The sequence below is a fragment of the Balearica regulorum genome, chromosome 7, assembly GCF_011004875.1.
Source record: "Balearica regulorum gibbericeps isolate bBalReg1 chromosome 7, bBalReg1.pri, whole genome shotgun sequence".
NCBI lineage: Eukaryota > Metazoa > Chordata > Aves > Gruiformes > Gruidae > Balearica > Balearica regulorum.
In genome coordinates, this window is record NC_046190.1 from 232,621 (window position 1) to 251,996 (window position 19,376).

The 19,376-nt window shown below is 41.8% G+C and overlaps 1 protein-coding gene across 3 annotated transcripts in view; it reads right to left on the bottom strand.

Moving 5' to 3' along the window:
• INPP5A (inositol polyphosphate-5-phosphatase A) overlaps positions 1–19,376 on the bottom strand; it is a 255,586-nt gene that overhangs the window by 68,046 nt on the left and 168,164 nt on the right. For all 3 annotated transcript variants that reach the window (XM_075757562.1, XM_075757561.1, XM_075757560.1), the window contains exon 9: positions 10,546–10,630. In XM_075757562.1, coding sequence (XP_075613677.1) covers positions 10,546–10,630 — 85 coding nt within the window. The remainder of the gene's footprint in view (positions 1–10,545; positions 10,631–19,376) is intronic.

A 19,376-nucleotide genomic window follows, 5' to 3' on the forward strand; every position in this document is an offset into this window, starting at 1 on the left:
TATTTCCAACCCTTCCAACTACATTCCACAAGTCATCACTACACAGCAATAAGGTTTGAGATCAGCCTCAAAACATGCACAAATCACCTGAAAACATCTATTTATTGCTATATGCATATTCAGCATCTACTCTGGCATCACACAACAGACGATGAAATGTGTACAAGAGATGAGTTTCACCTCTTGCAGATTTTGTGTCTCTAAGGAGAATAAAATAATCTAATTATATGCCCAAACAACAAAGACCGGTTACACTTCATAATCCAAATTATTAGTAATTTCACATCAGCAATTCTTGACCACATTCTTTCTCACAGTCTGATAATTTAGAAAAAGATTACTTTTCCACATACTTTTTCCTTCTTGTTTTAAGACTGAGTTGTTAAATAAGAATGGGGGAAGAGCTGCAGACATTTCTGTTCTCCATATCCCAACCAGCAAATGGAGAGATGGGGTGAAGATGTGGAACTGGGTGCAGAACCTTTTGAGGGATGGAGAGAAAGGGGATGAGTGAGCTAGAGAGAAGATTGGGAGAACACACCCACAGCTAAGATAAATGTCTTCATGAGAAACAAAAGGGATTCTTCCACGGCCCCAGAGGCAAAAAACCAGGTACCAGTTCATGGCTGGGATAAAAGAGCACCCAGGTACACAGAGATGGTTGAGAGCTGAGATCAGGAATCCTTACCCAGGCAGTTAACCCAACATACAGATGTTTGTAGGCTCTTGCCCTCACCAGTTGTGAGCCCACTGCCACGTCTGATCCAGCTGCTGGAAAGATTCCTTCCGTCTTCAACTGCTGCCACCTCATGTCATTTCTCAAGCCTGTCATGCAGTGAGGTGCTTCTTTTTTAAAACATGCTTCTGCTTTCGCTTAGCAATCACCCATTTCTCGTTTGAGCCAAGACTTTGGCAATTTCAGCACCAAATCACTATGCAGTTATTAATTTTCTCATCCTGCTCCATGTGCAGAAGAAGAATTCAGAATTAAAGCAGTGGAAAGAAAGACTGCCATCTTTTTCATATTTTGAGGCTAAGGATTTTTTTTGATAAAGGGGCTTCTTCATGCCTTAACATGGTTTTACTGATGCCTAGCACCAGCTACCTGTGATGCCAATTATGTACTTGAGACTTCTTTTCATTTTACCAGTGAGAAGGGATCCAACTGAAAAGCCTTCAGCGGTTGCAGCTGTTCACATAAACCAGATATGCAGCTACTACAATGTGTAGGGTGATACCCTGCTATGCAGAAATTATTTGGTACATGAATAGTGTGCTGGGCTGCATTAGGAGCTGCCAGCAGGTCGAAGGAGGTGATCCTTCCCCTCTGCTCAGCATCGGAGAGGCCACACCTGGAGTACTGGGTCCAGTTCTGGGCTCCCCAGTACAAGAGAGGCATGGGCATACTGGAGAGAGTCCAGAGCAAGACCACAAAGATGACAAAGGGACTGGAGCATCCTTCATACGAGGTGGGGCTGAGGGAGCTGGGACGTTCATCCTTGAGAAGGCTCTGGGGGATCTTATTCGTGCATAGAAGTGCCTGATGGGAGGGAAGGGAGAAGACGGAGCCAGGTTCTTTTCAGTGCTGCCCAGTGAGAGGATAAGAGGCAATGGGCACAAATGGAAATGTGGGAGGTTCCCTCTGAACATGAGAAAACACTTTTCTACTCTGAGGATGACCAAGCACTGGCACAGGTTCCCCAAAGAGGTTGTGGAGTCTCCATCTTCAGGGATATTCTAAACCAAACCAGACATGGTGCAGTACAACCTGATCGAGGTGACCCTGCTTGAGCAGAGGGTTGGACTAGATCTCAAGAGGCTCCTTCCAAACATAAATTACCTGTATTCTACGATTAGGTCTGTTTGAAGATAGAAGTTATGAACCAGCATTAGCAGACAGGTTCATAGTCTAGCTGGAAGAGTAAAACCAACTTAGTGATTTCCAACTGTAATTCAGGACCCACGAACTTGAAAGAGCACATGTCCTAAGCACAGGTTTCCAATACATATTCTTTTCTGTTTCTGAAAATGCCTTGTAGTTCCCCCCGTTATAGATTTGAAACGTCAGCTATTTTGTAAATACTGCAGCCAACATAGTCCCTGTGTAATCTTTGTGGTCACTGACATTATATTTTCCTTTAGCGGTGTTTCTGTGCAAGTACATTACTAGGCTGAAATGGTTTCAAAGAACACAATTCGCATAATCTCCACTTTAAACATTTTCCAATTTAATAATTTTCCAACTGTAATCACATTTTCTGCCATACTAAATGGAATGGTATTTGTGATTACAAACCCCAAAATTGCCAGATTATTTCAAATAATTGATTACGTTTATAAAGAAACAAACATGAAATTTTTAGCTATGGAAATTATAAAATGCCTAAAATAATAAGCATCATTATCATATGTATTTACTAGAGGAAGATGTTTCTAAATTTTTGTGTTAATTTATGAAATTACTGAGGAAAATATATAGTCATAGCTAGAAGAAATGTCACATACAAAGTTTGTTTTCTGAAAATAGTCTTAAAATAAACTGCTAAAGCGAACAATATTCCACAGATATAGAACATGATTTAAAAATATTTTAGTGCTTCAGATGCCATGTTATGCTGTCTAGAGCTACTGTCATACAGCAGATGATGGTTCACTTACCCTGCGCTAAGGAATTCAGTAGGACCTACAAGAGTTTACCACTTGGCTATGAATTAAATGGATGCAGCTGAGATCTTACATGTATACGTATAGACATCTGCATGTCATCACTGCCTAGAAAAGACAACAATGTCTAGTTTGGCTTTGGATAGGGAGGCAGAATTGCATATGCCCACGACCACATACACTTGCTTCTTTATGCTATGTCAGTATTTTTAATACAATTAAATTACTAATTTCTCCTGAATGCTCACCTGTCGAAGCAAAAGAATGATAATAAAAAAAAAAAAGAAAGAAATGACTGCTGTGTTTGCAACACAAGAATGTGCAATTCTTACATGCATTTTTCCCAACGTATTCAAAGCATCTTCTGCAAATACTACTTAGTTAAAAAAACACACACACACTCCTATATACATTTGCATCTGCCAAGGCAGCCAGATGGTTAGTGATGACACCAATATTGCAAGCAGACAGCAAGAGCCTCATCCTGCCAGATGACCCGGTTCTGCTCAGGGAAGCACACCTATAAAGATGAGAAGGTCATCAAGTCTCCACATCCACCCACAGCCTGACCACCTCACTGAGAATCAGGTTTCCAAATCGGTGCTAATTGCCTAATTAGCTATTAATCTTTTTGATGACAATTACTAATGGGTCATTTGATGGCTGGAGTTTGCAAAGATCCTAGTTACTGCACAAAACACAGGACTCTGAAATGAAACAAGGTCAACTTAAAATATTTCTTCAGATCTGAGTAAGATCTAAATCAATTACTTAGACAGAAAAGGCTGTTCATCAGCTTTTTTTTTTTTTGAACAAAAGACGTTTGTTCAAAAGAGAGAGCGAGAGATGTCTTAGAGGACAAGGTCCATGTTTTGTAGACAAACACATCACAGCAGTAACAGGGAGCGCTCCTTGAACTTTTGCTGGCACAAGCACACTTGATAAAAAGATACGATGCCACCACTGTCTTTTTCAAAATGAAAAAGTATTGCATTGTGCCAAGACCGTAGGATCAAATGAAAGCTGTGTGATTCGTTGTAGCATTAGCAATATGGTAGGAGCTAAAAGTCATGCTAGAATGAAGTCGTTCTTATTTTACTAGATAATATAAAGTCAAATGGTCAGAGGTGGCAGAGGTGCACAACGCAAGTGAATGATGGAGCTCCATATGCAACTTCTTTATGAGTAGTTATTACCTTTTAAAAAACATTTAATCAGCAATTCCAGTTATGGCTTATCAAATGGCTGCTTGGCAGAAGTCTAGAAAGGAAATATCTCGGTTGAATGTAACCCATTAAGTAGATAGGGTAGGTGTAGATGCATGAATTCCTAGTTTGAAAGCAAGGACTTTGCTTTTTATTCTGCAGCTAGAGCCTGAAAGCTTTTCGTAGGCCAAAATGACTGGAATCCCAAAACTGTTGCTACCTTTATAAATGTTCATATCTGATACACTTTATCCCTCTCCAGCTTACCAAGTTACTATCAACCCTAGCAAAACATCCCTTAGTGAGGGAAAAATGAAAACTGTTTTTTCTGGAGACAAAGTGAAGGTTATGGTTTACCTTGAGCAAATGGAGTTTGTGATTAATATGATCTTCTCTTACAGACCTACAGTTTGCATACTGAACTTTATATTCCTCAATTGCAGTTCTTGGAATTGGTGGGCACAAAATTATCCTTCTTTTCTTGGAAGTACAAGGAACTTTAAGAGACTTTTGAACCAGCGGTCAGCCAGAAACAGGTTTTTACTCCAAAACAGTCAAAATAAGCCCAGTTTATTAAGCCTGATTGTACTTTCCTAACATGGACAAAGAGTATTAGGAAGATTTATAGGCAAGAGTTTCAGAGGACAAGTGATTGAGACAGAAGAACAGAAGGAGAAATATTTCTACGGATGATCACAGCCCGGGCTGCGAGCCGCGATGCTCTGGGCTGGGGCAGCGAAACAGCGAGAGGCGGCAGCGCCCGACCGAGGCACCGCATCGGCCACCGAGTTCCAGCAAAGTGCTGGGGCTAACGAGCACGGGAACTCTCTCTTGTTTTTACACATCTGCTCTAACAAACAAAGGGGAAAGGGCACCTCTGCATGTTAAGGACACAAAATGACAGCCCGCACGGGACGCCAGTGCGTGGGCAGCCCTACAAATTTACTGACGGGGGTCGTGACCCTCCCTCTTGCACTTCCAGAGATCCATGTGAATGAGGAGGCAAGGAGAGATTTATGGGACTGATTCTGCTTCCACTTTTACACTAGGAAGTGTTTGTATAGTTTTGCTAATAAGTGGTTTCAATTAAAAAAAAATTTAAATATATATAATGGTAAAAGTGGAGATCAGAATGGCCTTGGACCCATCAGAGCGTGGAACCCTGTGTGGTGCACAGCAGTCACCGGAGATGATAAACTGCTGGCTCTCAGGGACTGACAGGAGAGAATTAACTTACTTCTTCCATGCATCCACTCACAGTAACTTCACTTATTTCTCATACCAAACCAAAAGAACCTGTCCTCCTCAGTTCTTTGTAATAAACCCCCTCGCTTACGCTTCCACAAACTTCAGTTCCCTTCCTACCCTTAACGCACTTCAGAGATTTCAGTATCCTAGTTGTACTAAGCTGATGGCCAGCTAGGCTATCAGTCTTGTTCAACTTCAGAACCTCCAAGCATTTACCCTATTATGTTTTTTGAAGAACTAAAACGCTAAATCATAATAATTTTTAAATTTCTGGAATATTCTTCAAGTTCAGCCTGCAGTATACCTCATTGCTGCTGCAGATTTCTTTAAAGTCACCTCATCAAATCTCCTTTCAATTCAATTTCAGAAGATAATCTTCCAGAAATAGGAAAAATACCTATGTCACGCACACTACTGTAAATTTGCAATGCATTTCTGATAACCACAAAGAATGCAGTGACCTATCTGTATTATCTTTAAAACACAGGGAGAGCAGAACTTTGCAAAAATTATAGAAGAACCATCTTCTACACAAAGAAACATCACAAATCCATGTTTCTGTGAAATGCTGTGACAATGCCTGTGTTAGAGATATTGCTGAGAGGACGATACAGACTAGAATTCATAGCCAAACTAATGTAAAAGTGTATAGTAATTTTGTATATGTTGTAAACACTTCCATAACATGCTGGGAATAGATCTGCTGGAAGATACCTGGAAGCAGTGGGTAAAAAATTGGAATGCTGTACCACCCAAAAAATCTAGCATTTAAAAACAAATTCTGTAGGCAAATCTTTGAACTTAAACAGCAGCAAACTACTTGGCCAATTTTGCATATATATGATTTACTGAATTGCGCTGACCATCAGAAAAGAAATTAAGGTCTTAGAGCATACCTTAAAATGATCAAAACGTGAGGAAATGTAAATCTTTTTGTATATATTGCCTTACTAAATACATTGCCTACTTAAAAGGTTTATTTTTGTGAACACTTCTAGCATGAAGAAGGACAAACTGAAGATGTTTAGCACTAAATGAATGCAAGGCCAGCAAGATGTATCCCAAGCAGCAGTGCAGAAGTGTCTGTAATCTGCTGGTCTGAATGGGTCTACAGCAGATCTTCAAACAGGCGGTGCCTTCTAAAAGGCTAGGCTGCTAACAGAGGATTTTCCAGATGTTTTACGGTAACAAAGTAGTGGCATTTACCACCGCTGTCTGCCCTCACGCAGAGGGACTGACTGCACAGCTCAGCTATGCAGACACACCAGGATGGGCCCGGACCAGGCCCCCCGCCAGAGCAGACCAGCAATAACTCAGCATACGCCTCAGGAGGACCCTCCATGCTACCCCCGCCATAGCACTGGGCCACACCGGCCCGCGGGTGCGTGAGCCCGGAGGCACAGCGTGCAGGCCGAGGGGAACCTCGCACCAGGGCCGGGCAGACCTGAGCACTCCCGCCTCCTGCCATGCAGCCCCGTCTGCACCTGCCCCAGAAAACCCGACAGGAACCCCTCTGAGTAGTGTAAAAGGCACATTGACGGGAGCAAGTCAGGTCAGAGTGCCGGACAGGGTCCACTAAAACTCGCGCTGAGGCAGAGGCCCTGCGGTGAGCTCGGCCAGGGCTGGGACTGGCAGCCCAGGTCCCCCCGCGGTCCCACCTCCCCGCTCCTGGGCGCACCCAGCCGGGGCCACTGTCGTTAACCACTGATGAGCGCAACCTGTACCCACAGCATCTGAATCGTGACAAAGCAGATACCACTTGAGAGACCATGGATCGAGCCATTGATTAGGTGTGCGGGTAACGAAGTAACGAGGCGATGTTTAGTCTTCAGCCTGTTGATGCAGTGAGCCGGAAGGGTGATTTGCCAGGGCTTTAGCTACCAGACAAACTTCTGAGGCTTATAACTACAGCAATACCAATCCTTTGTAATGAATGCTTAGTAGCATTTACACGTCCATATATTTATTTTCAGGTTTTCAGGGGGCCTTAGCTTGTCCCAAGGGGAGGGTGGCATCAAGCACGCCTTACGAGATCTCACAGCCAAAGCCAACATGGGGCATCACTGGCCGAGACCTGGCCGAGACCCCGATGTCCTCAATGCCTGGCACACATCGGGAGCACGCAAATGCCTGAGACTTTGGGGAAAAAAAGCCTTGTGGTTCCAGGTCCTCTCATGACCCCTGTATTTTGAATCACACATCAGCCCAAGAAAACTGGACTAAAAAAACCTTATCATTGGCCCTTTTCAGGCTGAGGACAACTTTAAAATGCTTTAAATGGCTGAGTTGTAGGTATTTCTCCGAGCATCATCACACCAAGCTACAAATTATGCTCAAACTATAATTCACATCTGCTATAAAACAATTGTATTCGCTATGCTTGTTATGCTACAGACGTCCTATTTCTTTCTTGCCAGTTTGTCCCTCTGGACAATGCGCTTGTTAATGCACGCATGGAGCTCGGAATTGCCAGAAGCCTTTACCTGTTTTATTGATCACCCCCCCCCCCCCGATTACTCCAACAACAGCAAAGCAGATTTTCCTAGCAAGGAAATCAATATCAATTTAGATTAAGGTTCCCATAAAATGTTTAATAAATTATATATTAATGATTTGTCTATTAATTATGAATTAATAAGCACAACATTTTTGGCATCTGATTTAGCACACCGCACTTCAGTGTCTGGACTCCATATTTGAAACAGCTCTCAAATTCTCCCTTTCAATGGCTTAACTGAGAAATCCTTTAGAAATATACTTCATTCTTTGTGTTTGGTGTAAGCACAGCCTACGTTTCCACAACACATGCATTGCTCCTAGCATCTTGGTGTCCAAGCGTTCAGCACACTGTGGTCTCAAGAGGGAATTCAAAAGGTCAATAAGAAAAGCGGAGATAAAATTAGTAATCTATACAATGTTGACAGGTCAATGGATTGACCCTTAAAATTCCTAGTATTTACTACACCGCTGAATAGTTGAAAGAATGGTTAATATCGGCAGTTTGCACAGGCACACCTTTAAAATGTCAGAAGGGCCCAGGCTATTTTTTGGAGCGTGAGGTTCCTACAGGAGCACGGGCTAACACTGTGGCTGGCACTGAGCGTTAGGTTAGCAATCATCACCTTTGGCCACTCGTGTTCCTTTTCTGCCACTGCCAGTTGTGCACGGCCTTGGTCAAGGCACTCTGCCCTCTGCCAGCTTTAGAAAAACGGCACAGCTGAGAAACACCTTTACAAACTAGTTTGTGAAGTGATTTGGAATTGGATCTTAGATATCTTATACACAGTCCAACCATCAGGTCCTACCTAGGATAATCCCTGCCAGAGCCGGCCTGTTACTCTGCCCTCCCGAATCGTACTCAGAAATTGATCTGTGTCCTAGGAGTCCGGACTTCATTGTCAACACAGAGTGACGCCTTCTACTGACTCATTCGTGACTGTTCGGGTGTTCACATGCTGTCCAAGACAAACGGCCTGTACCATCACTTCTGTGCAGTAAGCTACATGAGACAACCACTTCTTAAATCTTTTGGATCTTCTGACATACCAATTTGTAAACAGTACCAAATGCATAAGACTACAAAACAATATGACTTCAACGGTACATACGTAAATTACAAGTGGAAGTTTCTCGATCTATTTTAATAATGTTTAATTAATGTTGCAATGCAGCTGGGTGAAGTTCTGGTTAATGGGGTATGCTACTTCTCAAAAAAAAGCAACAGAAAATATGTAATATTCTAATGCGTTTTACAGTCACACATGCATACACCTTATCTAGGAAGGATGGGTAAATTAATTTGATTCATCTTCAAATCACCTCTTGTATGCTCATATGCAACAACATTAATTGACATTGATAAAGCATTCTTAAGATAAGGAGTACAGTGTCAGGACTGAGAATCACCAGTGCTCTTACTACCTGTTGTGCAGTTCACTCAGTATGCATCATCTGTGGTTAGTAACATTATTATTATTTTAGAAATGGATCACTTTGAAACTTAGAGACATAAACACAGGAATCTTACTCTATCGGTAATAAAGCAAGCATTCTCTGCAGTTTCAATCCTGCAGACTGTTAGGCAGTTAGTAAGTTAGAAAAAACTTATAGTGCCCATCATCAATACTGAGTGTAGGAGGTAATTCTGCTGCAGCATGATTGATAGAGGTGATCTCAGACAGGAGCGTTTTAATAATACTATTGCACCACTAGTGAATAAAAAACAAACCAGCATATTATTTCAAACCCAAGTAATCTATAAACATTGATGATGACAATGGGAACCACAGTGTAGCAGAGCAAGATTTAGTCCTTAACATACACAGCATGAAGCTGCATATTCTAAATCAGTGACTTGAATTTCATTTCAATTATGCTTTAAGTTTGTTGGTTAAATGATTGCAATGTGTAAAGGACTCCAAGAAGCAGGTTATTAGGTACATACGCAGTGCTGTAGTGTCAAACTCCTGTTTTTCAACAGATGAAGGACTAATCATCATGTAAGGAAGGAGAACTACGTCGCACCTGTATGAGGGGTAGCCAGGCTTTGACACACAGGCCACTTACTTCCCGCTGCTTGATTTACAAAATAAAAGCTTTTGGTTTAGAAGATACATGCTTATCCTCAAGGACTATCTCTAAGAATTAAAGTGGGAAAACCATGAGATTAAATTGGTTTTCAGCCTGGATATTATTTCTGACCCTGTGTTACCTAGAGCCGAGCATCAGCAGTAGTGCCAGGGAACTCATGATGAAAAAGGTTTACTGCATTCTTTTTGGCTTTGTACAAATCTTCCAGTCACCCTTCCACACGGAGATGCTATTGTCACAAAGGTTTGCACAAATGTCTGCTTGTATTTTTAAAATATGGAATTCCACCACAGAAATTTCTCTCTTTTTCACCCCCAAGAGCAGAAATACAAGCTGGCAGTTACTTTGCTTGCAGTAAATGACTGTGAGACTCACTGTGATCTAGAAAACTGGCAAAAGTCACAAACATACAACAGAAATGTGGTGTCCTGTGCTGAGGCTCAAAGAGACTTCAAACAAGGAACCTGCATGCCTGCCAGAGGAGGAGACTCCTCAGGCACCGTGGAGACTCCAGCTCTGAGCTCAGTGGGTACCCGCGTTTTCTCCTTTCTATACGCAGGACCTTGGACTCCGCAGTCCACTGGCATCTGCAGCCAGCACTCGCTTTGCACTCTACCACTGAGAAGAAATGCAGCACGTCAGCCGTGGTTTTAATTGCTTCAGCAGGTTCACAATGCTGATTTTAACTTTCTCGTCAGACGTTCCTGTTAAGTGTGTTCTAAGCCATGTCTGATGTCAAGATTAGTTCATTAAGTCACTTTTAGCTTCTCCACAGGAAAAAGTATTTGAGAAATAAAAACTGGTACAGTATACAACAGAAGAAAAATAAAAGTCCTACCTCTACTACTGCTTTGGCATCCAGTCTAAAGTTGAAATCTCCAAAGACAAAATACGAAACTTTCTCAAACCGTTGATCTATAATTCTGGAAAAAAAAAAACCAAACCAAAACAAACCTGTCATTCAGCTTTACGTATATGTGAGCGTGCACAAATACATTATCTTTTCTTTTAAGCACAATATCTCAGAAATAATTATTGGAATGATCGAAACTACCAGTTTACACTGGAACAATATATTAATCATGTTTTTGGGCTGATTTTTTTTGCTTAGGCAATTCTGTCTTTGACCCCAGTAAAAGAATACATTTGCTTTCCTCTATCTGGCTGAAACAGCAATTTGGAGGAAAGCAAGTTTGCAAGCACTTAGTGCAAATAACGCAGAACCAGCACTTGTGCGTCACAGAAATCTTGAGGGCATCATGGAGGCGCTCCACACCTTTGGAAGTTTAAGTATATGGCTTTGGGCTGGGCAGCGAAGAATTGGGAACCCCAAATTAGCAACGAGTTCAGAATACAGCTACCTGCAATCGCTTGCTGAGTGAGCTTCCTTACCTGCAAGACTGTGATCATAATGTTTACCAGCATTTGATAGCGCTCTATATAGTTTCTAAATGAAAAGTGACATGTTAGGGCTAAACACGAATCATCGCAGCTGACAGAGACTGATCTATGAGGGTTTTCCTGCCTCTGTTAGTTCTCTGTAAGACGGTTTTCCTTCTTCTTTAAAGCAGATTTTTACTGAGGTTGTAGCTAACACCTAAAAGGTGATCTTTCCAGATGTGGAGTAAAGATTGACTTTTTTCTCAAGCCTTTGCTCAGTACTCAACAGGGAGATAATGGTTTACTGTTCATCTTTCAAATTTTGTATTATTAAAAGATGTTATTATATTATTAGCTTATCTATAATCAACAACAATTGTCTGGTACTCTTAACAATGTGCAATTTTACATGCTTCCAGAGACCTTGGCATTTAGAAAACAACTGATTCACTCCTTATTTCAAAACAGGAATCAATACAATTAATTTCCCATCAGTAGCTGAGGAAGGTATGAGATACCTGAAATGAAACTGCTGCAGCTACAAAGAAAATACACAGACAAAATGCACAAAAAACTGGAATGGTGTACTAGATGTACAATACATATATGAAAAAAGGAACAAATGCAGGACGATACATTCGGAGAATATGTAACTATGTGAGTGTTACGATGCCAGAAACCCCAACCGAGCCAGAGGCAGGGACCCATATAGGCAGGTAAAGGATTGCAAAGCAATGCACGACGAGCAGGCTCCCTGGAACAATACTGCCCAGCAAGGAGGCATTCACTTCAAAAGGCCTTAGAAGTTTTAATACACTACATCCATTTGCACTTTTCAAAACTATAAAGAAAGATACAACATTGGATTTACAGTGAGATACTGCTTCCTCTCTTAAATTACCTCACAGTTTTAGTCAACAGTAATCTATTGTGTTTGGATTATTATTCTCTTGAAAAATTAATGTGCATTGGACCTAAGGTAGTGATCATTTGAAGCAAAACCTCTTGCAAAGACTTATCCTTTTCTGGTATGAAAATCTCCAAATCCTCCATTCAGCTGACAAATTATTGCAGGTACTGTTAATAAATATTGTCTACTGTCAGCTCCCAGCAAGCACTGAGAAAAACCTGTCACTCTTGACCTGTACGTAACATTAGTTTGATTAGTGCCCTCATTGCACATTAAAGGAAAATGAGAACTTAAAAGTTAAACCATTTACATTACCACAATTTGCTAACACCATCATTGCAAAATCTGATATGCAACTTACACATAAGAAAAACTGATTTTGCTTTGCCAAGTTTCCTGATTCATATCTTAGTTTTGGCTTTGCTCATTGCCATTTACTGCTGACAATGAAATGATAGATATTGCAGGAATGACATCAAGGACTACAGAAGGCCTCTTAAAACAAATTGATATTATGAGAATGATGCCTGTGATTGTTTTACGCAACGACAGATTTTCCAAATAAACAGACTGTTCCAAAAATAGCCAGCTGAAATGTCTCCTAACCGAAGAACAAACCAGCTGATTAGTCCGCTTTTGATCAATTAATTAAAATTCAGTCATTTCTTAGTCTTGCACATTACCTGATTTAAACATGCACACAAATCAATGCTGGCTTTAAAACTGGTAATTTTAACCAGCTGCTCCCCTTGTAGTTTCTCTTATTGGACCTTTTAGAAAGAGTGTCTCATGACAGACTGAATTAAAATAGTCCAAATGTTACTTCTCAAGGATGATGTCTTAAGTGGCTGCTGTCATATCGCCTTTTCACAGGTGGTGACATTTAGGTATAAAGTAAAATTACCAACAGTGGTACAGCGAGGGATATACACATACATGCACTTATTAAATGATCTGGGATACCTACCAATAAAATATGCTTTAAATGACTCAATATATGCATGTAACCTCCTGTCCTTGCCATTGGAACTTATTATTAGTTCAAGAATTCCCAAATCTTAGAATTATTTCAGCACTTTGGTACTCTTAGCTCTATTTTGAAATACTTCCTGGTGCCTACAATTCCACTGAATCAGTGGCACAAGAACTAATCTTGATTGTGCTTTTAGAATCGGACTCCAAGTTAGCAAAGGAGATGGCAATGAAGACTACAGCAATACTTCCTCCCCCAGGAACATGCAGGAAAAACATCTGGCACTGGAGGACTCGGGCAGAAATCATGTCCTGCAAAACACTCTGAGCCTCACCAGCACCAAGGACACACAGCGAAGGTGTCAGGACTGCAGCCAGTCTTCTTTCTGTGTTCCAAGCCACAAATATATACAGTTCATCATGTGTACAAGAAAATGAGAACTCAGAAGACTTTTTTTTTTTAATTATCACTTTACAAGAACGAGCGCTTGCAAATTAACTAGGAAGGTTTCAAAATCTGTGTTATTCTACTTTGCTATTTGTTTCTGTAACGATACCCTTCCTTTAACCATGTATCAAATAATCCTTTAAAAATGTTGCCACAAATCAGTCAACGGAGTGATAAATCTGAATCACAGAAAAGAAAAGCAGCAACCCATGTCACCAGCATTAATCTAATGTTTTCAGTGGGAGGACCTAGTGCCATTTCTTTAAGCTTGTACTTGCTGACTACCAGATTATCCTGAAAGGCTTCAACATACTTAAGGCTCTATTGTTTCCTGTACAACTTTCCTAAATGGGTCGTGGCAAAATAGGCAACTCAGGCAAAAGGTTCCCAACTGTAGAGAAGCTACAAATACTTCCTTTCCACAACTCTACATGTGAGAGCAAACAACAGATCCTCAGTGCCTCAACTAGCTGTGCTGTGTGTTGTGACCTGTGCGGGGCCACCAAGAGATGACGGGTGATCAGGATGCATCCAACGCTTGAATGCAAGTAAACCAGAAAACTTTTCAAACAGATTACAGCCTTTCCTTCCCAGAAAGAGAAGTCTTCCCTTTGGAACAGCTGGCAGAACACATTCGCTTTTCTAATCCTTTGTTCTTGCTCCAGAAGGTAGCGCTTACAAGAAAAGGGTTTATTTGCACTTAGAACATACCAAAGAAATATCTTTTACTTCTGTGCATTTGGAAATCAAAATAACAAATTCAATATGGCAAATAAGGACCACTGGAAAAAATGCACACTTATGAGTAGATTTATTGATGACCTTGTTAACTTTAAAAGCATGCAAACATAAATGCCATAGATGATTTCTCTCCTACTAGTTCCACATAGAGCTGTTAATTTCACAAGGAGTCCTTGATAATATTACCAGATTCTTCACACTTGGAACGGATTAATTATTTTGCCAGTTTCAAACTAATTCTACATTTTTAAGTGAAGGCTCTACACTGGAAGCCTGCCAGACTGATTGGGTTGTTGTGTGGCTTTTCAAATTTTGTTCTATTTTGAGAAGAGGCAGACCAGAAACAGTTTTTGAAATAGAGCTGAGCAGCTTTTTAGACATGACAGGACAGTAAAGGAATGAAAGGCTCAAGCAATTGCAACTTTCAAGGCAAGTTTACAGTCAAAGTTAATCACGTGCTTAAATGCTTTGATGAGTCGGATCCACGGTTCACACTTTAAGGAGTAAACCTCATTGGTAAGGGTGCAAATTAATGTAAAATTGCTACAGCAACACATTTAATTCTTATTTTGGTCTAACAACAGCAGGTTGCCTCACACTGGATGACAGCAACTGCTCTACAAACCCAGAAAGAAGTTACTGTGCCTGCAGTGGAAATGTACTTAATCAGCTGTGTTGGTAAGACCTCTGGGATAACGACCTCCACTCATCAGTGCTTTTTAGCATGGCAGTCCCCTGACACATTTTCCCAAAGACCTGTGACAAAGTCTGTTATTCTGGGTGCGTTAGGAGAACTGCGGGAAAGCTGTGAAACCCTCTGTGCTGCGTTGCTGAATAGCTCCACCTTGGCCTGGACTGTCCTGCCAGTGATGGAAGCGGTACCCAGCTCCGAGCAGGGGCCGGCCAAACCCATGAGACAGGCAAAGCTAACGAGAAGTCAAACAAATGCCACAGTAGACGCAAACGCTGAGGATTTGGTCTTGGAGCCTAGGATATGTCAAATTACTCTGAGGTAAAGTCTCTCAGTCTGGAGGGCAGTGTCAGCTGAACTGACTGTGAAGGGAAAGTTTTTTCAAAGCCACTTAGGAGATCTGGATGGTATATTCCTATCGAGACTAAAACGAGTGAGAGGCAGAGGTTCCTCTTCTCCTCAATACTACTGGAAATCTGGGTCTAGTTATTAATCTTGGTTTCTACACAGAACACCAAAAGGAATTGCTTAGTATGGTCTTAAAATGAACAATTCCGTGTTACTGGAATCACTGAAATAATTTTTTGATTTATTTTAAAGTACTCATTACAGTAGTTACAATTAAGGTTACTTTATGAAATGCACCCTCTTTTATAAAAGCTCTATGGTGTACTGTATACATGTTTCAAAGCACTGAAATTCAGCCAGAAAATAACAAGGCAATCAGAAACATGACCGACTTTCCCTTGCTTTCATACTTTCCCCCCTCCCATACTGTGGCAAGAAAGGAGAAAACAAGGAGGCAGCTAAATATCAGCGATTTGGTCATGGAAGAGAGCAGCTGAACATGATTCAGTGTGACAAGAGGCACTGTGATTTGGCTAAACCATTTCTCAGGGCACTTTGTAAGGAGGATCAGCAGCATTATTCCTTTAATAGCCATGTCTAATGCAATAGCCAGCTGGGTTTTGTCCCAGACCAAGGTATCAGCATCAGGTCAGAAGGTAACATTCTGTTTACACGATTATTTCCTAAAGCACTTATCTTCTCCTCGGTGTGAAAGTTGACTTTTCTGTTTGTAAGGAGGCCTAAAGAATTGAGGGAATGGGAAAAATTAGCTACACTGAGCTGGAGCTGAATGGCATTAAGTGGGAGGTCTGAGAAAGGCTGCCGCGGCGCTCAGCAGGACACCTTATTAGCCGCGTCATCGCAGTTCATTCAGGCAAGCCATACCAGTGTCACCAGCATTCCCACACAAAGACAAAGTTCTTCACACAGTCTATAAACATGCCTCCCTGGCCAATTCATCCTAACTTGACACCGCTGAAAAGAGGGGCTTGAGGGGTTTTCTGTTTTTTTTCTTTTTTTTTTAAACACAACAATAACATAACAAAACAAAACAAAAACCTTGCAGCTCTGCCAAGCAGGCTGAATGGAGGAGAAGGAGGGACGCTGTCACGTTTCTTGGGAAAAAACAATCCAGAGGTCAAGCCATATTTTATTCAGTGAGCAAATTTTTATAATAACTAAGTGTGTTTAAGCTAAATACTAGCTAATATGAGCACTTCCACATTTTTCATACAACTTCTGGGGTAAGAAATTATCTTCCCACAATCTCCTCAGTTTTGCATGTTAGCCATGCTGAGGAATTGAAGGTACAAAAGTTGCTTTTACAGAGAAAATGTGACTGCCCGTATAAAACATCCTTTCCTAAGTGAAGGAACCCAAAAATCGCAACTAACTACTCAGAGAAGAGAGGATGGCTCAGTCTCGGTGCAGCAACCATTTCTCAGGTTGAACTGCTAAACTTGTGTGTTGTTGGCCTAAGCAGAGCTTTGAACCACAGGTTCTGTTTTGATCTCAATCTAGTACAAGTAACGCTGGCCTACGTCTCTGCATGGATGGAAAAACCTTTGCACGCTGCAGCCCCACCACCCCGGAGCTTGTGCCAGCAGGGCCGTTTGCACCCTGGCTGCCTGCAGCGCAGCAGGAGTCACCGCGGGGTCACCGGGAGGGTCACCGGGAGGCTACGGGCAGGCAGGCAGGCAGCGCTGCCAGGTGCTTCGCAGCATCCCACAGCCCCATAGCATCCTGCAGCATGCGCATCCCGCAGCCCCATAGCATCCTGCAGCCCCATAGCATCCTGCAGCTCCACGCGCATCCCGCAGCCCCATAGCATCCTGCAGCCCCATAGCATCCTGCAGCCCCATAGCATCCTGCAGCCCCACGCGCATCCCACAGCCCCGTAGCATCCCGCAGCCAGCTCTGCAGGCAGCAGCCTCGTACGTCACGGCTACGCTTTGCAAAGGGCATGCTCAACTGACGCTTTCTTGACAAGAGAGGATCTTACCCCACAGAGGAATGTTTAGAAAGGGGTTAAAGAAAAAGAAAGGCAGAAAGTGACTTGACTGTCCCATCGCGGGAGCCAAGAGCTAGCATGGAGGTAGCAGGTGACCTATGGATAAGAAGGTTATACACACTTTCTTTTCCATAGATCTGTAACGCCAGAGGTAATAACAACTCCTGCAGTGACTTCTGGTGGAAAGTCAAGGAACGACGACAGTGAAACCTGTCCTCCACCCCAGCCATGTTAAGAAGATCAAGAAGATCAAGAAGAATGGAAACGTTAGGTCTTGGCTTATACATAACTAGACGCAGGATTGCTGTGTGTCCTTTCAGATTTCTGCTGTTCCTATCCTCATTACTTTTTCTCTTATGAGTTTTAGTCGAAGAGATTAGCTTGCACACCTGCACCTCAAGAACTGGTCCGTGGGGGATCCACCTCCAGCTGGAGAAAGCTCTGAAAGACAGGACCTTGTCATCTCTTCTTCCGCAGCACAGTCAGTGCTCAGCTCACACCACTTTGCAATCTCCAATACACATTTAGAGACAAATTCCAGAAACCGCCCCCCCATTAATTCTGAATAAAAGTTACCTGGTGACTGTCTAAGTGTGCCTCAAAAGATGCGATGTAAGTGCCTTCATTGGCATGCCTAAAGTGTCGTAGCATTGTCATTAAAAAGATAAAGTTTATCATATTTTCGTGCCCTGTTCTTTCTGATATAATAGCTAAAACCTATTAATAACACCAAAACATCTCAAAAGGTCAAGCAGCATACAGGAAGATGAAGGGAATTGTCAAGAAGCTCAGGCAATCACCTTAGCACTCAAGACATTTGCCAGGGCTGTTTAACTAATATGTGATGTCCACTTTTAATTTCAATATAGTGCCATTTGGGCAAAAATGTTGTATTTTTTAATTAATTACAATGTCAGCAGCTATTAAGATTAAAAGAAAGACCACATCAATAATAAATACTTAATCCAAAGAAAGGATTACAAGAAGAGCAATGAAAATCAATTTTTAGAGCTGGAAAATTGTGACTTTTTCCTCACTTGACTGGTATTTTCATTATATTGACAAAACCATGATCTTACCTGACACTGACATTTGCCTAATGAAATAGCAGCCATGTATAATGATGTAAGTACTTGTCAATTTTGCTACAGGAGAATACAATGCTACAGCACTGGTGTTATGTTACAAAGAAATTTTTCTGCTCTTCATCTGATGTAAGACAAAACAACAAGAAGAAACTAGAGAAATTGCACATCTTTTTGTATCTTCCTTTATCATGGCAGATTAAAATTCTCCCACATAACTTCTGGAACTCCTCAGTGTTGGTAACGCTTGGTCATGAGCAGGCAGCAGATAACCACTGTATCTGCGTGAAGACTGAGACGCTGCAATTCTTGCTTGCTGTTCTGCAGGGCCTGGATGTGGTGGAGCAAAGCAAAAATCCTGCGTTCATTTAGTGCTAGAAGTGCCAACAGCACGCCAGAAAATAACCAGGATATGTGGCAATGGGATACTGATCCATGAACTCATTAAGGCTGGGAAAAGTATTTTTTGAGACAAATCTAGGAAAAATTCAGAACAGAGGTGCTGTACGTCCTGCGCAGTTCATCAGTGGAACAGTGGCAGGATGGTTAAGAAACCTTGCCAGATTTGTATCACGCCAGGCTTGCAACAAACGTCTTTCCCAGTCCGACCTCTGTGGATGGCCGCGTGGGCAAGGGGTCAGCGGAACGTGACAGGACACTGGCCACATTGCCCCATGGCCAGCTGCTGGCGACAGAAACCCACCGGCTTCCATCAGCGTGCCTGGGGAAACAGCTGGGCTGAGAGGGACCGCAAATTAAAAACAACCGCATCTAGGAAAAGGTAATGCAAACTACCAGAAACACAGAAAGACTTCACTTGCAAACGATTAAAAAGTGCGTGACGTTGAGAAAAGCTAACTAGCCACAAATTTTACATACTTAATTGTTAGTTTGGGCATTTATCCCTTTGAAAATCGCACTGCAGTGGACTACTGAGCTAAGCGAGGAAACAAACCAGGGGAGACGTGACAGAAACATTTGAAGTGCTAAAGAGAAGGGAAAACCCCTCTCTTTCCAAAGAGCACACCGATTAAAAAAATCAGAGCTGTCAGTGTTAGGTTTGAACAAAGACATAGTGGATAT